Consider the following 20,304-nt stretch of genomic DNA (forward strand, 5'->3'; position numbering starts at 1 on the left):
TACTATCAAAGTGCATGATCATAACAAAAATATTAGCGTGATTCAACTATAGAAATGGTTTTGAAAAAATTGCATGCTTCCTATCAAAAGATGGCTTTTCTGTGTTTGTAGACATGGAGATAAGGAGACAGTGGGGTGGAGCAGGCATTTTGTGTGCAGATGACACTTGACGTTGGAAATTTATCCTATCTTGCCCTTAGAAGCAATGGAATATTTGTTCTGATTTCTGTAAAAGATTTAAGTCAGGCTTATTTTGCTCTTAACTTCTGTCTAAATGAGAGGAGTAATTCTAATGCGTCACATAGAAGCTTATGGCCAGAGATGTCCCAAGGTTTGTAGATTACTATGGGATCTGTGAAACAGGACAGGAGCACAACCCCTTGTTAGTAGGCTTACATTAACTACAAAGAGTTGGAGTGCCAGTGGAAATGTTTGTAGGGGTTCATAAATTGACAAAGATTGAAAAACAGTGTGTTACACAAAACGACTGGTGGATTTAGCTGAGGTGTTACCAGTAACTTCAACGTTTTACTTTTCTGACTGTCTCTCAGTCATCTTGTTGTGCAAGTTGGCTTTTCCTCAGGTAAAAACAGGAAAAATGCAGGAGGGTAAGTCTTTTTCATTCATATATACATATATGCATATCTACATGTGTATGTGTGTATTACACACATCTAGTTATAAAACCTTATCATTTCTGGATTACATTGCCTGTTATAGCTGGGGCAACATCCTAAGTCTGTTTTGAGGTGACACAGGTACCAATGAAATTCCATGTTTGTTACGCAGCATTATCTCTGCACAAGCATAGACTGCTGACGTACTACTCCGCACTGAATGCCTGTTGGTCTGTGGGGTAATTTTAAGGAACTTAAAGGAACTTTCCTTGCAACGTGTTAGTTGAGATGGGATCAATCTGTTCAATATCGTTTCACCAAAGAATAATCATATAATTTCAAATTTGAAATTAGAACAGACTGAAACTAGAGTAAGCTTTCAGTATTAGAACTGGATTTTCCTGACAGCGTTAGACTCTGGAAATTATTTCTTCTTTCTTAACTCAAAATGTCTTGAATTTGTTAAAGCCAGGCATGCAATAAAGCTTATGGTTTTGAGCTTGTGTTTTGAGAGGATGAGAGGTTTCTGCAAGATTGAATTGTTCTGTAGTGTGTTTTTACTGCCTTATATTTGCATGTAAGAGGAGAATGTTATGCTACTTTGGTTTAGAAATGATTCAGTCTGGTATTTTTAATTACTTTAACCACTTACACAGCCCAGAATACTTGCAGTCATATAGGTTAATTTATGACTTTACTGTTTAAATAGTTGCTTCCTGTTTTGCTTAAGTGTATCTGTAAAATGGTTTTGTGACTACAAAGACTAGGGGGAAAGCTGTTTTCTCCACTCTGTTTTCAGCATAAATACTAGTTTTAGAGCTGCTATAAGGTACAACAAAAATAGTAAAGCCTTTTTTACATTAGTGATCCCATTCATTAGTTTGCAAGTCATTATCAGACCTTTATGTAAGTGAGGGTTCTTGCTGTTTTCTGTGTGATTCTCTCCTTTCTTGTCCTTTGAATTCAAATTTATTGTTACTGAGCTCCTTGATGGCTAGGCCTAACCATAAGTTCAGTTTTTTTCTGGTCAGAACAACATGCTTTCACTTGCAAAACAGCAAAGAATGACCCCTAACATGTTCTTTAAAGTTATGAGAATGTACTTCTCCTCTTTCACTCTCTTTTATTTCCCTGTATGACCAAATACAAAATATTTAATTTTGCTGAGCTGAAGCAAAATGACTTTAAAATTGGATAAACCTCAGAGAGAAACAAGTAAGGTATTTTGAATGCTGGAGTTGTTTCATTTTCCTTAACAGGTAACTGAAAATATTTTCTTTGCTCAGAGTTTATTTACCATCAAAATAGAGCAATTCAGTGTGGGCTTTGTAGACTGAATAGTTGAGCTAGAAGTTTTCAAAAGTTCTAAACAGTAGTTATATAACAAACATATTACAACTCTGCTCATGCTTTGTCTTTCTTGTGAATTTTTTTATTCCTAGGTTATGTAAAGAGTGAATACTGTTACAAACTTCTGTCCCAGCTGAAAAGCTGCCTCTTTGAATGACTGAAATCTATATATTGCATATTTATTCAATTGTTTTATGGAAATTAGTCTTAGTCCTTGAGGAATCTCTCCCCACTGTATCACCAATACTAAGTTTAACATAGATATGTGAGTTAATGAAAGATAGGCAAACTTGCATCCAAGCAGTGAAGACCTTTTTGAGCATACTTAAGAATTAGCTGTGTATTGTTTCATTAAATAAATGTTAATTAAATAATATTGTAGACTCATGTACAGTAGTGTACTATATTGCACTTTCATACCATAAATCTATTTGATGAAGCATTAACTGCTTCTCCATTTACAGTTTAAAGTGCATGTGAAACCCATACGGTTCAGAATTGGTTCTTTTTGTGTGAGGGCTGTCTTCCTAGTCTTATGTCAGCTAGTTTTCTCAGACGTATCCAATTAGAACAACTGAAGTTATAATTTAAGCTGAAAAGTTTGTTGTCCTTGAGTTTATGAATAAAAGAGGTACTTAGAGAGTCATTTCACGGGTGAAAAAGCTTTACTGCTCGTTATCTCTTTTCAGGTTATAGTGGTATAAGAAATAAAGCACTGTAATTGAAGTCAATCAAGGAGAAAATAAATTGCCTTCACAGAATTGCAGAGTGAGACTGGTTTTTGACATTGATCAGTGCAGATGTTTAGGTCCATGTGTTCAGGGCTACTGAATAGAGAGTATTCTTTTTACACATTGGCAAGCTTATTTTACTCCTTTGGTTGTGTATTGACTGAGCTCTCAAAAGGTCAAGGAACTTAAGATCCTCCAAGACCCTGAATCTTTTATTTCCACAATAAACCAATCTATTGAGTAAGCAAAATGGGAATGTTTTGCAGAGTTCAATAAAAAGCTGGTAATTCAATAGTGTTGTACACATAAGAGCTGTTTAAGAGGTACTGGATTTATTTTCTCCAACTTACATTTTGGTAATATGAACATAAATAACTCATTTCACCAAAGCTAAAATTAGTTTAAATGTGGCAAACAAACAAATAATCAAGGACAAAAAGCATTGATCTGTACTTTTTTTTTCTTTTAGAACAAAGTAATCTTGGGTGCATTTAAATACAATTTTTCAATTCCGTGCAAGCAACGCAATTGGATAGCTTTCCATATAATATTTGACAGAATAAGTATTTTATAGTAGTAGTGATTCATTTATGGTGGCATGTTTGTATTTTGAATGTTAAATCTCCTGGTTTGATATTCATGCGCTCTTTCTGCTTTGTGACTTGGTGCACTGTGCGTTTGATGAATGAAGTGTGTATGGGCAAGGTGAAACACTCCGATTCAAAAGGCAAGTGTGTCTTACTGCATTTTTATAGCTATGATTTGAGGGTATTGGATATGTGAAAGGAATACACTTTTCAGGAATTCCCCTTGCTGCACAGTTTCTGATGTGGGCTGCTTTCAGTCAAGTAGTATTTTCCTTCCCAGCCTAAAATTATACTGAATTTTTGCTGTTAATGTTGAATGCGTGTGTTCCTGCATGTATTATAGCTTGATTGCAGCTGTGATTAACCCACATGTCTTTCCTACAGCTTTTTCTTGAAGGCAAGCAGTAGTTTACAGGGAGAAATTCACTTATAACTGTTTTCTAATATGAAGGAACTCTATGGAGCTGATACAAAATTAGAGCAAATTGGAAGCGTTGCAGTTTTGCAGTGTATTTGCTATGATAGGAGGAAAATACGTTTTGAGGGGCAAAACTTCGGAAGGGTGCTGTCAGTCGTCTTTGGTTACATTGGACTCAGTTCGGCCACCTCTCCCATCTCTGTAACATGGGGCTCATGCCATTGCCATTTTTGTTTTGAATTCTCATGCCAGAGATGTCATTTGCTTTCTGTCAGATAATTGCATGGGCTAACGGCAGTTCTAAATTGCTTTGTTAAATCATTGTTTTTACAGCTGAGTTATCAGAGTGATAAATCAATCACCATTTTTTTCCCTGTTCCCGTTTAATACTGACTGCTTTACTACCCAGCAGTTTGATAGAAAACAAGCGGAATGAGTTCTTAAGACAAACTGTTTTTCGGTATGTTACTGCATACTCCTTTTTTCGTATAATGTTCTTAGTAAAGTATATCTTAAAATGGTATTTTTGGAATATAACATATACAAAAATATTTGAATTAAAAGTTCAGGTTTAAAAAATTCTTAGCTTTTGTGATATAGCTCTTATTTTTAAGTGTCTCATAGGCTTTTAGGCATAGTCTCAGATTTAAAGAACTTGCATTATTACATAGTCACTTTTCTGCAAAGTAGTACACTTGAAAATGTGGATTGTATCTTCCTTGGACTCTGCAGCAAAAAAGATGGCTGACTTAAAGCGCTGCAGAGCGTAGTATGCTTTATTTTTACTTTTTATAATTTACGTTAGTTATTGATAATCTTCCTTCTGAGAGATTATTATGAATTAAAATTGAGAGGCAACCACTTCTGCCAGCAACTCTTTCCTTACTTTCAGTCCCTCATCAATCAAAACATCCCTGCCTTTTATTCCTCTAAGGAGCTACTTGCAAACTAGTGACGTACCGGGGTAAGGTAGCATCGTGGAAGGGCTGTCAATGAGAAGGATATGTCAAGGATAAGTAGTGAAATATTCCTTTTAAGCAGAAACTTATATTCCAAAGCAGTCATGATTGCCTGTATTCAGTCGTGTGGTGACAGAATGGCCCTTTAGCAAATGACAGAATTGTATAGGATGTTTGGGTTCGTGTAACGGACAAAGGGCAGTGAAGAGGAGGCATGCGATGCCTTGAAGCCATATAAAATAAAAAGGAAAGACAGGGTGACTTTAATGAAGACTAGCTTGTATTGTAAATAAGACTGTGAAAGAGCATGTGCTTATACTATACTGATTTCTGTACTGACGCTATATTTCATGAACACAAATTCATGAAATAAAGAAAATTAAAATTGAATCTGTAAATCATCTGCTCACTACTCCACTGTTGGAGGATCTGCTCTGTACCACTATAGCAGGCAGACGCTTGTGTTCATATGCGGGTGCTAGCTAGGAACCCCTGAGTTTCATAACTGGTGGGGTACATCAGGAGCCCTGCGAATCTTACAGTGCTACTGATAAAAGTCATCAAGTCCAGGGAAGTTCTCTGAAAGAGATCTCTGAAGAGATCACTTTTTGATTCAGTTTTTGAAACCTTGTCTCAGCGCTTTATCCTCTGTTGTAAATTTATTTACATGTAATGGATGGTATGAAAGAAAATTTACAGTCAGTAGGGCATCCGGGTTCCTGTAGTTAGTGCTTTGGATGGTTATGAGGATTTGCTCCAGTATCTTTAATTGACTTTTTATTTCTGCTAGTGTTTTGTGCACTGTTTGATGTCTGACATCCTGCCAGGGGTGGGTAAGTATCAGTGGTGTTGCATGTAAATGGTTTTAAAGTGCTTTAAGTCTCTTTCCAACCCATTACTTATATATTTGCCTTTGTTACCTGCTAGCTTTATTCTCAATTTGAAATGTCTTGTAATTGATTCTTCAATGGGTAGGAAGTAAAATACAGAAAGAGGTACCAAAATACGGCATAAGATAATATTATTCATGACTTTTGCAATCTGAATCCGTTCAATAGTACAAAGAAACTGTAGTTTTAAAATAAGAAAATTATTTCCTCTTCAGTTTCTTGATAGACAGTGGGTGTATGTTCTAATAACTTTGTAGTATTCAGTGCAACTGTTTTTGTGCTGTGTTGTCTGTTTCTACTGTATTTCAGTTTGCATTTCATTTGTATTTCTTAGAATAAAATAGTTAAATAATGCTGTTTAGCATTTATTCCTGTCAGAACACAACCCTTGCAGAAAATATCCTCGATAATGGAATAGTTTTATTGTTGGTTGTAATTTCAAATAAAGTTAGCTTCTAATAAGACAAAGGAGAGGATTTAACATAGTGCTAGTTATGAATAAGTGCATATTTTTTTATTGAGACATGTTGGTTTCTTTTTGTAATCTTGAGTTTGTGCTAATAATTTGAATCTGAGAAATATGGTTATTCAGGCATGCATTCAGGCAGTCACTAATGATTATTCAGGCATATTATTTTTTACTAAGTTGTTAAATGTATAAAATTGAATCAGTTTTGCTCTCTGGGGAGTGCATAGCAGGAATTCAGTTACGTGTCATTCTGTTAGAATAATAAATGTAAGTCATACGGATGACTTTTTCGTATCAGTCCAAATTCAGATAAGAAGGATTTTCCTGGAGGGAAGGGAAAGGGAAAGGAGTCTCTCTAGGCTAACTGCAGTCCATTAACAGTTGCTCTCTGCTGGCTTCAGGCTGCAGTATTGTCTTCATTCCCTGAGTCCCTGTTTGTTTTCCCTGAATGAGAAAATTGGTTGACAGTTTCCACTTTACTCAAGATCCACTTCAAAATCCTTTGCACAAGGATAAGAAAATCAAAAGAAGAACAGTTGCCTTTTCTGGGTCCTCCTTGGTTAAGAACGCTTTTGCGTTCAATCTTTCTCATTTAGAGATGATTTGAGCCTTCTTACACGTTGGTCACAATAGAGATAAACCAACTCTAGAAAGACTTTTTTAACTTTAAAAATAATAGAACTTTTTCTACGTTTGCTTCTTGTTTATTCCTTATTCTTCTTTTTACCCTCTAGTATAAATTTGGATGTTACTAGCAAAGATAGACTTTGTTTTCTTTTCTGCATTATCAAGTTTAAGTCTTTGGACCACCCCATGGATGTCAGTGCCACTAGAATTCTGTGCATCAATATTTGAATCAGTTCCTTCCCCTTTTCATCTTTTTGGTAGAGATATTTTTAAGAGGAATCTTCTGCTTCTTGGGAGTTTGGTAATATTGACCGAGAAATTTAAGTGTCAATAATACAAGTGGCCGTAAGGTAGTTCTCATTTTTCTTTGTTGTTGGTGTGGGTTTTGTTTTCTTTGGTGTTTCTTCTGGGATTCTTGAATACAGTTTCGGAAAGACTAGCAATTTCCTTCCCAGATTATGTTCATAAATATAAGTACTTGTTATTGTTGCAAAGCAATTTCTTGCTGTAAATCTAGCTATAAATTTCCTCCATAAGCTGAAGGTGCCTATGTGAATACCAACCCTAAAGGCCCAAAGGTATCTGGAAACAGACACCTAATATTTAAGGAATCACGGGCGTCAGCAACTGCTGATACCTTTTTTCGCTCACACCTTGAAGGCATGAACGTGAAAATCAGGCTATTCCTTTTCCTTCAGTAGTGAAAGAAAAATAACATGACCCATGTGTTGGACTGACATAACAGAAATGTTGCATGCTCTGGAGATGCTAACAAGCACAGAAGAGCTGGACACATCAAAGATTTCACTAACTGCTGTTTGTTTTCAATGTTAGTGCATATACAAGTATGTCCTAATCTCTAATCTCTCTGGACAAAAGAAAGTCTGCAGCCTTTTTGGAGAATTGGCTTGGTGCCTGTTTTGTATGTCTGGCAGTTCATTAGTGCTCTGTGTGCGAGATGAGATGTGAGTAAATTTACTGAAGATGATAGGTAGGGCATTAAAGGAAAAGTCTTTAATGGCTAACTTCCAGTATATTTTCTATAAACTCTGAGTTTCCTGAATGCTTATGAGATAGCATCGCAGTTATTTTTTTCATGACTTGGTAGAGAAATACAGTCAGTAAAACAGTCTGCAAATTACACTTATTTTCAAAGATTATAGCTTAGGCAGTTTACATTCATCAGCTCAAGTCTAAAAGCAAGTGCGTCAAAGAGAAGTGAAGATGTTTGGAATGATCGAGCAGCATGCAGAATGTCCAAAAAAGCCATTGGGGTCTCTTTACGGAGAGGTGATTTAAGGATTTTAAAAGAATGGCACTGCAAAATAGTAAGCTGTCATTTTGCTGGGGAGAGATTGTGACTGTGTGGCTGGATTTGCCTTAACTGTTGGCAGTGCTTGACAGCGCACAGGAACGCACACTGTGACTTCTGTCTGCGTTAGATACTCAAGGCTTCCAGATAGAACTTCAGGATTTTTAAATTGCATCTGAATTACCCGTCTCTGAATCATTTAACCTTTCTAAATAGTGGCCTAATTTTACCATATGTTGCAGATAACTCACCTATATGCTGTCCACAAAAACTATGTTCAGAGACTGTTTGCAGCACAGGCTGACTGCTCAGTGTGGGATCTCTGCCAGGCCAGGTTTCCATAATTCTGGAAGCATTCAAAAAAAAAAAAAAAAAGACACAGTTGGGTACTTTTAGATATATGTATTCTGTTTGCATAGCCAACAATACCTGCTTTGAATACCCGAGAGCAGTCAGAAGACATTACTTCTGACTGTATCTGATATTTGTAGGCGTTACCTTTTTCTTGCAGCTGAGCTGCTTCGGGAGGCATGGAGGTTCTGTAGTTGTGGCATGAGGAAAACTATACTGAGGTTGGTTAAGTTTGAAAGAGGGTAAACCCTTTCTTACCATGAGCTTAAAATAAAATTTCAGATTTTCTGTAAACTACTAAAACCGTTTATAAAGCTCTCTTCTTGTCTAACAGGTAAACATGAGCCCAAAGTATTTCTGCTTAGTTAGACTTAATGCAGGTAAATAAAAGGGAAGAGTCAAAGAACATCTCTTCTGTTCAGCCTCCCGAAACAAAAATAGTTCTATGATATATTACTACATACGAGCTCTGACTGAAAGTTCCAACTTTGTTTTTTACCGAAATTCTAAATGAAATGAAAAATATGTTTAATGTCAAAATGGCATTTTTGGTTGAAAATTTTGAACTAGCCTGTTATAGACCTTTCCATCTTCAGACTGGAGGAACATTCAAGTTCATTTCAAGCTAAGGTTTAAAAGATTCACTTTTTGGGGGGATGTAAAAGGGAACTAAAGCTTCCTATTTTAAACACACATGATGGTATTCATTAGTATACGACTTTCACTAGCTAGTTGTTAGCTGTTATGTTGAAGGAAGTGCAGCAAAGGAGAAGAGCACACATGCACAAAAACTGGCTTTCCAAGGTTGATGAATATTTAAAAACATCTACCAGACTGATGTTTAACCCCACAGTAGGAGATAAATAGATTAGTTTAGTCCCCTTTTTAAGGTTACAAAGCTCCTAAAGTGATTTTGCTTCCTTGATGTTCTGAGTTCTGTCACTTGCCTTGCATGGAATTTTGTAGTTAAACCATGTTCTAATCTCAGAATACTGCAAGTAACGTTAATTCCAGTAAATTCAGTAATACAGTAAAATATGGTAAATTCTGTTGACATAGTATTTTGTGCTACTTTGTATGAGCTTTTTTTAGTTGTTATATGTCTTCTGTCATTTATATCCTTGATTTCTACAACTATCTCAATGATTCCTCCACAGTTAAAGGATCAGCCTGTTTGCTTGGTTTATAAAATATTTTCAAAAATATATTTTCAAATATTTCAAAATATTTCAAAACCTACTAATAGGACAACAGAAAATGCCGGTCAACATGTATTCCATTTAACCCACACAACATGATGCTTCCTTTTCTTGGGCAGTTTCTGCTCATCGGGTTGTTGATTTATGTGAGAAGAGGGCTGTACCTGATACCACTTACTGTTCTTACAATTTTGGCTTGGCAGAATCATTTGATAAAAGGTGTTAAAAGGTGTTCTTGAGGCTTTATTTGTCTGACAACAGACAAATAAACAGTTTAATAATGTTATCTGTCTGAGAAATGTTGACACGGGATGAATATTCAGCAAAAAGTTAAATCCCAATTTCTGCACCCCACAGCAACATTTTCCTCTAATTCATCTAATACAGCTTTCAACATTTTGGTGGATTAAGGGAATTGATTGCTTTGGGGTCTTTGTAACGCTGAAGAATTACACTCATCTTTTGGTCTTCTACTCTGCGTTCAGTCTGAAAATCTCCAGCTGAGCTGTTTTATAAGACCACAGATTTGTGAGACAGGCATTGTTTCTCTTGTGAGTCAGTTCTGAACTCTCTAGGGTATAACGACACTGTTATTTCAAGAAATTAAAAGCTCCTAAGTGTGGCTGGGACTGTGGTAGAGGTAAAAAGCACAGAAAGTATGGGAGGGTTTCAGTGAGAAGAAAATCCACTTGAGAATGGGGTAAAATCCCAAAAGAAATAAAGGAAAAGTTGAAAGCACTTGAAATTAGGGAAAACGGTTATAGGATTACTCATATAAACATTTATTATTCTATAGCATTAGGTGGCCACGGAGGCCACCTCCATGTATGCAGGATATGCATGCAGGAAAGAGGGAAGTTTTAAGAAAAAGTTAGGTATATTCCCTATATGATACAGCCTAAAGCCCTACGTGGGTATGGAGCAAAGAGGGCATGCTTAGCCCCTTGGTCATGCCTTCCGGATTCTTTGTTTCTTATTGCTCGGTCAGAATCAGTATTAGGGAGTGGATGTGGCCAAATCCAGATTAGTGTCCAGCTTCTGAAACGTGTGAAGCAACAGGCAACTTGGACGTACGTTCTTTGCCTTATCCAAAGATGTTAATCAAAAATCTTGTCAGACATTCACCTCCCAAAATGAATGAAAGATTTCAGCAAGGCAGTGTGATAAGTTTAGTTTTAGTACGTTTTCTGCTTCGTACTTAGTTGCTTTGGAAAATGTCTGCTTTTAAACCTTTTGTTGTAAGGTATTATTTTAAACATGCTAATAGGCACAAGCTTTGAGCTGCAGTAGCATTGGAACAATATCAAAATAGTAATAGCTGAAAACAGCTTCACTCAGTAAAGGAATAAGAAAAGAAATGTTCTTTCCTTAAATAAAGGCATTTCTGACCACTGCTTCCACTCGTTTTGTGCCCTGTGAGATTAGTGGATTAAGAGTTAAGACATAACAAGGAAATTGTATAGATGAAGTACAAAAGAACAAATCTATGTTGTAGATTATACCCACTGGTGCATTAATTGTCGCATAAACATGCTGAAGAATCAAATTAGGCCTTTAAAAACCCCAAAATACCCAAAAAAATGTTGGATAAGAAAATCGGGTTGAACCACTTGTAAGCTGAAGAGGAAAGAATCATATTTCACGCCGTACAGATTCATGTATTATGTTTTCTGATTAATGTAGATCTTCCAGAAATTTGCCAAAAATCTATAACTAAAGCTCCTAGACCGCTCTAAACATGACTGTCTGTATCCAGGTGCTGTGGGGAATTAGTATAGGCCCTGTAACAGTTACTGCCTTTTCAGAGGCATCTCCCTAAAAGACTGTCTTAATGTTTGCAACGTCCCGTGTGGAATCAGCGTAAGAACCTGACTTACTGATAGCATGTTTGTTCCTTACTTGCTTGCTATGTATAGTTGAATATATGAGTGTCCTGTGAATTACCTACTTACCTATGCTACAGGACTTAGGAAGGAAATTTCCTGAAAAAGTTTGCTGGGGCTGAGTAACATTTGTTTGGGGGTAAGGATTTTTTTTTTTTCCTTGCAATCAAACACAGAGTTGTATCTGGTGTATTTTTCACAACTGCAAGATGCAAGGCAGATGATAGTGCTAAGTTCCAATAAGTAAAAGTGATTTTCAGGATTTGCCTGGTGACTTAAACACCCTGGCAGAATATAGTTCTTTTACTTAAGGCATTGTCTGTGACTGGATTTCGGTTAATAATTTCTCCTAGCAGAGAAAATATGACTGAAATCATGGGTCTATACATTGAGTCACTGATTACTTCTGGATGTATTTGACAGTTTAAAAAAAGTTGCAGCCTGCTATTTAATCTATAATTTCTTCTTCTGAAGTCATAAAAGCCTAGTGACCCTTGGTTTCACTGGTTAAATACCATTGGTTAAAATAGGTATATATTAAAATATATCTCTGTATATTAAACCTTCATTTTGGAATCATGAGCTAAAAAGTCCTAGAGGCACTGGCAGCTGTTACTGATTTTCATAAGCTGTACAAATAAGTCTGGAAAGACTAGAATGAAAAGATTATTTTTCCTGGTAACCCTTAACAGATATTCATGTGATTATGTTGTGCATAAGTACTTCCATTTTCCCTGTCATACATTTTAAAGTAATTTCGTAATTTGCGTTTCTTGAAGTTTTGCGAAGTTTGTGCGTTGCCTCGATTTGTGCATCTCCTTGCAGTAAATGCAAAATACAAACCTGAGAGGTAGCTGTCCAAGCTGCCAAAGGTGTCACATGCTCCTTTCGAAGTCAGTTGTCTACCTACCTTAAATACCATATGGACTGACAGACCACCCTCTGATTTCAGTGACTTTCAGTCTTTTTGGAAAAATAGTGTGCCTTTATATCAGTTCCAGCTGCAACTGGACTCCCTGCATAGATTCAGATCGTATGACGTTAGAAGAGACTACTGTGAATCTTTAGTCTTACAACGTATCTCACAATTTCCATGGGTTAATTCCTGTTTGTGTTAAAACAGACTTGAAAAAAAATAAAGAGGTAATCTTGATTTAGGAACTACCTAGTGATGGTGAAGTTATGACAAACACTGCTCAGTTATTACCTTCACTGATGAAAATTTTGAATGTACATCTTCTCAGAGTTTGTTTAGCTTTATCTTTGCTATATTGTTGCTTTTTTGGCTGATAGATGTCTGCTCCTCTTTGATCTTTGTGAAATACATCAACATTTTATATCACTGCATTTGAAACACATTCCAGTCATATCTTCATCATCAAGACTGCAGTGAGAACAATGGTCTAACTATTGTATTGTTGGCCTGGAAAATGAGTTTGTGGAAAGGGAGCCATTGTTATTGTGGGCAGTGTTCCTTGACTTAAATTATAAATGTTGTGCTGAATAGCAAACTAACTTTAGCTAGTTTATGATCATCATGTGTGTTCAGTCTTGGACACTACTGCAACACAGGGTACTTGCCAAGCCAACTTACTTTAATTGTTGTTTCACAGTAATTAGATATTAATAAGAATTGAAGCAATTGGTTTGGTGCGGACTGGAGACTTTTTCTGCAATTACTGTTAGAGAAGGAGAAAATAACCAAACTGAAAATGGAAAGCATTGCTTGGCTTTACTCCATGTTATGGAGTACAGAAGAAAGGCATTCAGATAGGAAAAAAAAAAAAAATTTTCCTACCACTATCCATGCGATAAGAAATAGGTTGGGTTTATTCCTTATTCTTTATAAATGAATATGACTACAGTGTTACTGATTCCTACCATTTTGTAGTTGCTGCTTGATATTTCAGTAGAGCTTTTACTAACCAGCAATATACAACTATTTTCTAGTTTAAAGGGCATACAATCGTTTAGCCATCCATTACTTTTCTACAGAAAGAATTTTTAATGCCAGTTTAGTTAGACTAATCTCTGCTCTAATATTAATATATTTGGTATATACTGCCTGAAGCAGCCTAGTGTGCTATGTGTTGGATAACAGATACCTCAGTAATGTGCTGTTGCAAGAGAATTCAGTCATCACGGCAGGACTTGTAGGCAGGCATAAGGCTTGTGAAGCACAAGGAGCAATCCTTACGCTATAATCAGCATTGGCAGGGCCTCACTTGTGGCCGGTTTAGGATTTTGCATTTCAGGAAAAACATGGAACAACTTGAGATTAGCAAATGAAAGTAATGACAGTGATTAGATACCTGGAAAATTGACCTCAGTGAGGATTTAAAGATACGTCTTCCAGTAAAGGAGGAAAGACTTAAAGAAAGCAGGATAATAGGGTTTAAATGTGTAAAAGACTGCTGTAAGCAAATAGCCTGTTCTCAAAATCTGTGGAAGCAAAGCAATGATTTTCAACTGTGGAATGGACATACAGAAAACTCTCTAATGGTGAAGGTAATTCAACATGGAAATAGACTCTCGTAGTGAGGTTGTGGGATCATTAGGAGCAAAATAGAGAAACATCTGTCATGAGTGACAGAGGCATAGTTAAGTCTGTGCTGAGATATAGGAGTAGTGTGAAGGTCTTAAGGACCCTTCAGGTCCTAATTTACAACTTTGATGTTGAATTTATTATTCAGCAAAGTGGTATCAAGTTATATTGGCTATAACTTTTGATTTTAAATGGCCTGTAAAATACTGCTGTGAGGGGAAATTTTTCAAATATTTTCAAATTTTTTTTTTCCTTTTCTATAATTATTACAGATTCAGAGTCGTAAGCCTGGATTTTCAAGGACAAGACTTTTTTTTTTTTTTTTCCCCATCCTGTCAGTACAATTTGTATCTCTTTGCCATTAATACACGTGACTGGAAATAGTTGAAGGTGCTAAAGGTTTATGAACAGCCAGCAACAGGATCTACATGATGGTAGTTACACTTGTGAAATGACAGGCATGTCATGAGACACTGTTGCATGCACCTCGTCACATCCTGCTTCCATTTATGCCTGCAGGAATCTGGAATCAGTTACGTGATTAACAATTTCTTTTTGGTCTGATCTATGCAGAATCAATAAGTGAAAAAAGTGCTTTAAAAATCAAGTCACCAGTAAATGTTTAGACATGACAAGAGTACTTGTCTCATTGCTGTCTTATCTCTGTGTGAGCTCTTCATATTCTGAGTTTCATTCGAAAAAGCTTTGAAGTGAAGGAGGTGCAGAATTCTTGGCCCAAAGAGCTTTGTTCTTTCTAAAAAGAAAATATTTTTAATACTGGATTTTACTTGATTTTCCAAACTTCTTATAGAATTATTTGTTCTGTTGGCATCTGCTGCCAACTGCTGAGAAATTGTCTTATTTCTCCCCCAGATCTTGTGTCTGTCTCTCTGTTCTTGACCTAGGCTCACATATGGAACCAGAACAGCCGGAATCGTGGTCTCTTTTTGTGACCCTGTCTACTAATTGCATCTCTGCAGATTTGCTTGCCTGTTTACCTCCAGCAGAATGCCTTAAATGTGTCTATACAGACTTGCATTTGAATGACCCCTCTGTAGCACCTTCTGTATGTGAGGAAGAGATTGGCCCTTCCAGTCTTTCTGCTGTGGATGCTATTAATCCATTATTCCCCTGGCTGAGTTGCTGGCCAAGAATTCAGAAAACTACTGAGCAGAGCAGCAAGACCAAATCTGGCTGAGCGTAGCCTATTAAATGACTAGAAGTTGACCCATTAACTGTTTGCCTGCTTCCTGTGACAGGCGTTTCCATTTTCAAATGAAGCTCACTGGAGTGTGCAATTAAAGTGGCAGCAGTAAATCTGCACCTTTCTTTCTACCCTTTCTTTAGTATTGGTGGAAAAAAAGTGAGCAATGCATTGATTTTATAGCATGGAAGTTATTTTATGAACTGGAAGCAAATGAAATGCCATCCTCTTTTAAACTTAGATCCTACAGAATGTTCTTTACCCAGCAAGTGGTTTTAATCACATTACATTAACCGTTCTGATTTTTTTTTAGTCTCTGTGAAATACTTTTACCCAACTGCTTTTACTGGCTATTCAGCGTTCGAGAAGTCCAACTAAACTTGAGCAATGTAATTGTTGCAAGTACAACAGCCATGTAATTGCTGTAGAAAGAGTGTAGTAGTTTTGAAATGTTGCCAGCATGCTAAATCCTTATTCCCTTTCTCTAGCGGTAGGGAAAGTAAATAAAAGATCTGGTGATTGCAAGAAATGGATTTTTTTTTAATTATACATTTGCTATAAAAATACTTCAGTTTTAATTCAAGGGTTCCTTTGGTTTCATTCTGCTTTGTAAACAAAAGTACTTATTGTTGCCATTTTAAATGCATTAAAAACAAAACCCAAAAACTTGGCAGTGTGCACTTCATCAGCACGCATTAAAAAGCCCAGATGCAGTCCCTATAGGGGACGCCATACCTAAAAAGATGTGTTTCATCTGAGTCTGCTTCAGATGCATAGAATATCTAATATAGGATGCCGTTCTTGATTTTTCCATTGAATGTTTTAACATAAATAATATCCTAATTTGTAGATTTCAAATATTGAAAGTAAAGAAATTGCTATATGCATTTTTTTTTCATGAGAAGTCTTTTTCCTAGTAGCTTTCTAGTGATAACCACGGCTTAGAGTCTGTATGGTGAAAGCATCAATTTGTGTTTTGCCAGGGAAGTGGAGAACTTGAAATTTTAATATACCAGCAGAAATTCTGCTACCGAATGAATTGCTGATAAGTTGGAGCAGGGAAGGGTGTAGTTTGTTTCTGTGATTGCTCCTTTGTTGATTGGTTTAAGAGAAAGTATTACAGGTTGAATGAATTCCACACAGCTAATTACGATCATATTAAATTAATAATGACTGGCAGGGTTTTTTTTTTTTTTTTTTATCAAATCTGCTGAAAATATTTGCTGTCATTTGTGTCCCTGAGATGGGAGATGACATTCTGCTGCCTGTCTTTCCACAGGACCTGTTGTTCAGTGTGTGCGCGCTCAACATCATCTCCACCATTGTCTGTGCTTTGGCAACAGCGATGTGCTGCATGCAGATGGTTTCTTCTGATCTTTTGCAAATGGTGAGTAAGCTTCAGTGGCAGCACGTGGTATTGTCCAACGTATTTTCCTGATTTATGTGTACTCATTTGTATCTACTTGTTGCTTTTACACTTATGCCGACTTGTGTGTCTGTGTATGTATGAACATGTTTGTGTACAAGGGTGTGTTTTATCTGTTTGCATAAATACAGTGTACAGACGTATGCGCTATGAATAGCTGCTATGTTTAAAAGCAGCTAGAGAGTTATATCTATAACATAGAGAGTTATAATTAGGATTTTTTAACGGGGAAAAGATTAGTTTTATTACCAAGGCTATTACCAAGGTTCAGTTTTTACATGCACGTTAACTTTTCTGTCACCGAATGTTTATCAACTATAGTTACCATACTGTCTAGCGTAGTTACTTAGCTGTGAGATGTTATTTTTCACCACTTTCTAGTATGAGGAAGAGCAGTTTCAAAACTGGAGCTTTTCACAGTAGCCAATAACTGTGTTTTCGTAAGGAAAAATACATTTGGCTTCAGAGTAGTGTTTGTTGTTAAAGCAAGAGGAGAAAGGAACGTTAGTCTTCTGGATAGCTGGCTGCATTACAGGGTGCTCTCGTCTTCATTTGGACGAAGATAGCTTTCCGATCCCAAATGAGCGCTGCAGTCTTCAAGGCTCCAATTTAATGTTGAAGCATGAAAAATAATAATTTAAAATCCTCTGTGTTTTGCAGGACGGGTAAACTGTTTCTCACCCAGCAATTATCACTGGCAAATCGAGGAAGTTATCCTCTGTTAGTTACCCTCTGTTTTGTGTGTTTAAAATCTCTTGATTTTAAGCCCACGAACTCCTACCAGCCATTTGTAGATCTCTCACCTTTTAAAAGCCCGCCTATGTAGAGTACTGGCCCAGCAAGTTATTTGCAAACAGTTTGTGCAGCAGAGAAGCAGGTTGAATAGCATGCTACGTAGGCATGTGATTGATCAGAAATGCATTAGCTACCATGGTTATTAATTGAGTTTTAAGGACATAATGAGTTACAGAGATCTAACCATCCTTTCTAGACAAGGGTTCCAGTCACTGGGCTACAAACTTAGTTAAAAATATCCTCAACCTGTTAGCTGAGGATTACTTCGTGCATTAGCACGTATAATGCAAGTTAAGGAAAAAAAGAAAAAAGGCTGCGTAGGGTACACAAATACATGTTTTCGTATAGCTCTCTCCCTGTTGAGCACACTATTGAGTGTGCTTGTACAGGCTTGTAAGCATCACTTACTTAATAACTTTCTTGAGGATGTCATAAACAGCCTTGGCAAAAATGATCCCTCGCAGCTGATGACACATTGTATCCAAAACATTAAACAGTTGTTACCATATTGTAGGTATTCTTCTTTTAATATTGCCCCCTACTGATATTAGTTACAAGATACCCAACACCTGAAGAACTTGCTCATGAAGTAATTTTTTCACCTTGCAGTGATTATAGGGAGAGGAACTGATCACCACTCCTGAAAAGACCTGCCTGTTTAGTGTGACAGTGGTGTCAGAGATCCATGTGTAGTCATGTGTATTCAGGGAAGTTTAACTTGTGATTAATGTTATGGTATTTAGCAGTGTGTTTAAGAAGAGGAGAAACATATAGATGGCAATGAATCAAGACCAATAACGAAGTGCTTCTGATGGGCATGCACAAGAAGCAGTAACCAGAATAGGAAATAAAATATCTTCAAGTCATGTAATTTCTCTCTACCACTTCTTTTTTCACTTCTTCTTTCCTCAAGTTCTTTCTTTTCTACCTGGCAATGCTTCTCTTATGTCCATTTCTTTTTACTTCTCATGCTTCATGTTTCCAGCTTTCTGTCTTCTTGCTTAGTTGTTCATTCTTCTGCACTTTCAGCTCTAGTGACAGGAGTTTTCTTCCCTCTTCACAGAGGAAATTATACCTTCCTTCCTGCTCACCCCGGTCTCTTCTTGTTTATTCTTAAGTTTTTCCCCTTTCTTCTTTCAGGTTGCTGAGCCCAACCCTGCCAGGTCTAAGTCAGCGTAACTTCCCTGGGGCTATGCTGACTTAGACCAGCTGAACTCTGACCTGCAGATTTCTTTTTCTTCCACTACTCTCAGTATTGTCCCATGATCTTCAGTTCCCTTTTGCTCTCATACACTCAAAAATCTGATTTACTTCCTGTTTTCCTGCTGATAAATCCCTGGTCTGTGTGTGTTCCTTTTTGTGTTCCACCAAGGTACTTCCTCTTCTCTTAGCAGGATTGTACCGTGCTGGGAGTTTAGGATAGCAGCACCAAGAAATACCAACCCTTGTAGAAGAAAGTATTTTATTTATTATGTTGATTCTTTTACTCTGCTCTTCCTGTACTCAAGAGCTACATATACTCTCCTCTAGGAAGAGGAGCCGTCAAAATATAATTCCTAGTAAACAACGTCGTTATGCAGTAGGGAAAATCCTCCTCAGACATCATGAGATAGACCAACTTTTTAGCGTGCTGTCACTAGTTTTGTGACTTGCATGCTCTGTTAGTGTTCTTGTCTCAGAAATGAACGAGTTAGAGTGGTGATTTGTTACAAATTACACAATCCTGAAATCATTTCTAGTTCTGTTACGGCAGGATGCTGTTCTGTATGCTTCACGTGTTTTATTGCCTAGCAACACTGACCTGATACGTAATGTAGTCACAGGAAAATCTGCAGTTATTTCACGAGTATTTACTTTCCTGTAAACTTCTGCATACAGTGATCCATGCATGCAAGCTGACAGTATTTTATTGGAAAGTGCTTCCTTGTAATGTACTGATCTTGCAGTAGAAATGCCCTGAAAATATAAATACAAACTGACCAGTGTTAAGCATACATTCAATTTTCCAATTAATTTGAAGGGTTTCAGGTTAAAAATAATTCCACCAAATAAATTTATACTTTCGAGAATTAAGGGAAAAAAATATTAGTTCTTGTGTTATCCAAGAAGTTCCTTCCTAGGCCCAAGTTTGAAATGCGCTGGATTCTGAATGACAGTCAGCAGTCCTGCATCAGACTGAACTGGTAGTTCCGCAGGAGTTAAGAAGTATGAGCATAAATCATCATGTTTCCAATTCCGGTCCTTAAAAGGACTGCTTTCTTTAATGCCTGTTTTTCCTTCTGAACTTTCTAAACTGTGCAAACTATCACAAATATCCCAATCCCCTTTAATTACTTTGAAGATAAAGTTTAAGCCTCATAGAAGAAAATACAGGGAGTGGATACAGGAAGCCAAATGCCTTGGCAAAATGTGTAATTCTTATACACCATAACGCATTATAGCTGAAAATAATTTTACGTTATTCATGTCCTATAACCTAACAGTATCATCTGCCTTTTCTTTATATTTGTTTCAACAGAAACGTACAAGATGCCTGGTATTTTGTGTGAATGCTCTTTTAAATATTATTAAACTCCCATTTTTACATTGGCTTACTATATTGCCGCAATTCATTAATTTATGTCAATACTTCTGTTCTTTAGTGATAACCTCCTGAAAAGAAATATGCTTCAGTGCATATTTTCTAATGGAACCAATAATCTTTATGGATCCTTAATTTAACAACAATAAGAACACCACCTTTCTAGACTCTGTTGTCTTAAAGCACAGCTTTTGCTACCCCTTCTCGTTCTGAGTAGCGTTCAGGAACGTACGCTGAAGTCTTTGGGGCAAATCATCCTTTCATTAACTTAGGTATGCAGGCGCTGACTAATGGAAAGTACTTAATTCAGTGGGTCTTGGGCAGTTTGCTGGTTAAATAATCACAGATTATTTAACAGTT

At 36.7% G+C, this 20,304-nt stretch overlaps 1 protein-coding gene across 9 annotated transcripts in view; it reads left to right on the plus strand.

Annotated features, from left to right (window-relative positions):
* The window catches only part of ENTREP2 (endosomal transmembrane epsin interactor 2), a 186,242-nt gene that overhangs the window by 135,682 nt on the left and 30,256 nt on the right, over positions 1-20,304 (plus strand). For 8 of the 9 annotated variants that reach the window (XM_068958934.1, XM_068958936.1, XM_068958940.1 and 5 more), the window contains one exon: positions 16,422-16,529. The exons of the other annotated variant lie outside the window; for it this stretch is intronic. In XM_068958934.1, the coding sequence (XP_068815035.1) occupies positions 16,422-16,529 (108 nt within the window). The remainder of the gene's footprint in view (positions 1-16,421; positions 16,530-20,304) is intronic. 9 annotated transcript variants of the gene reach the window in all.

Source organism: Struthio camelus, chromosome 12, assembly GCF_040807025.1.
Source record: "Struthio camelus isolate bStrCam1 chromosome 12, bStrCam1.hap1, whole genome shotgun sequence".
NCBI lineage: Eukaryota > Metazoa > Chordata > Aves > Struthioniformes > Struthionidae > Struthio > Struthio camelus.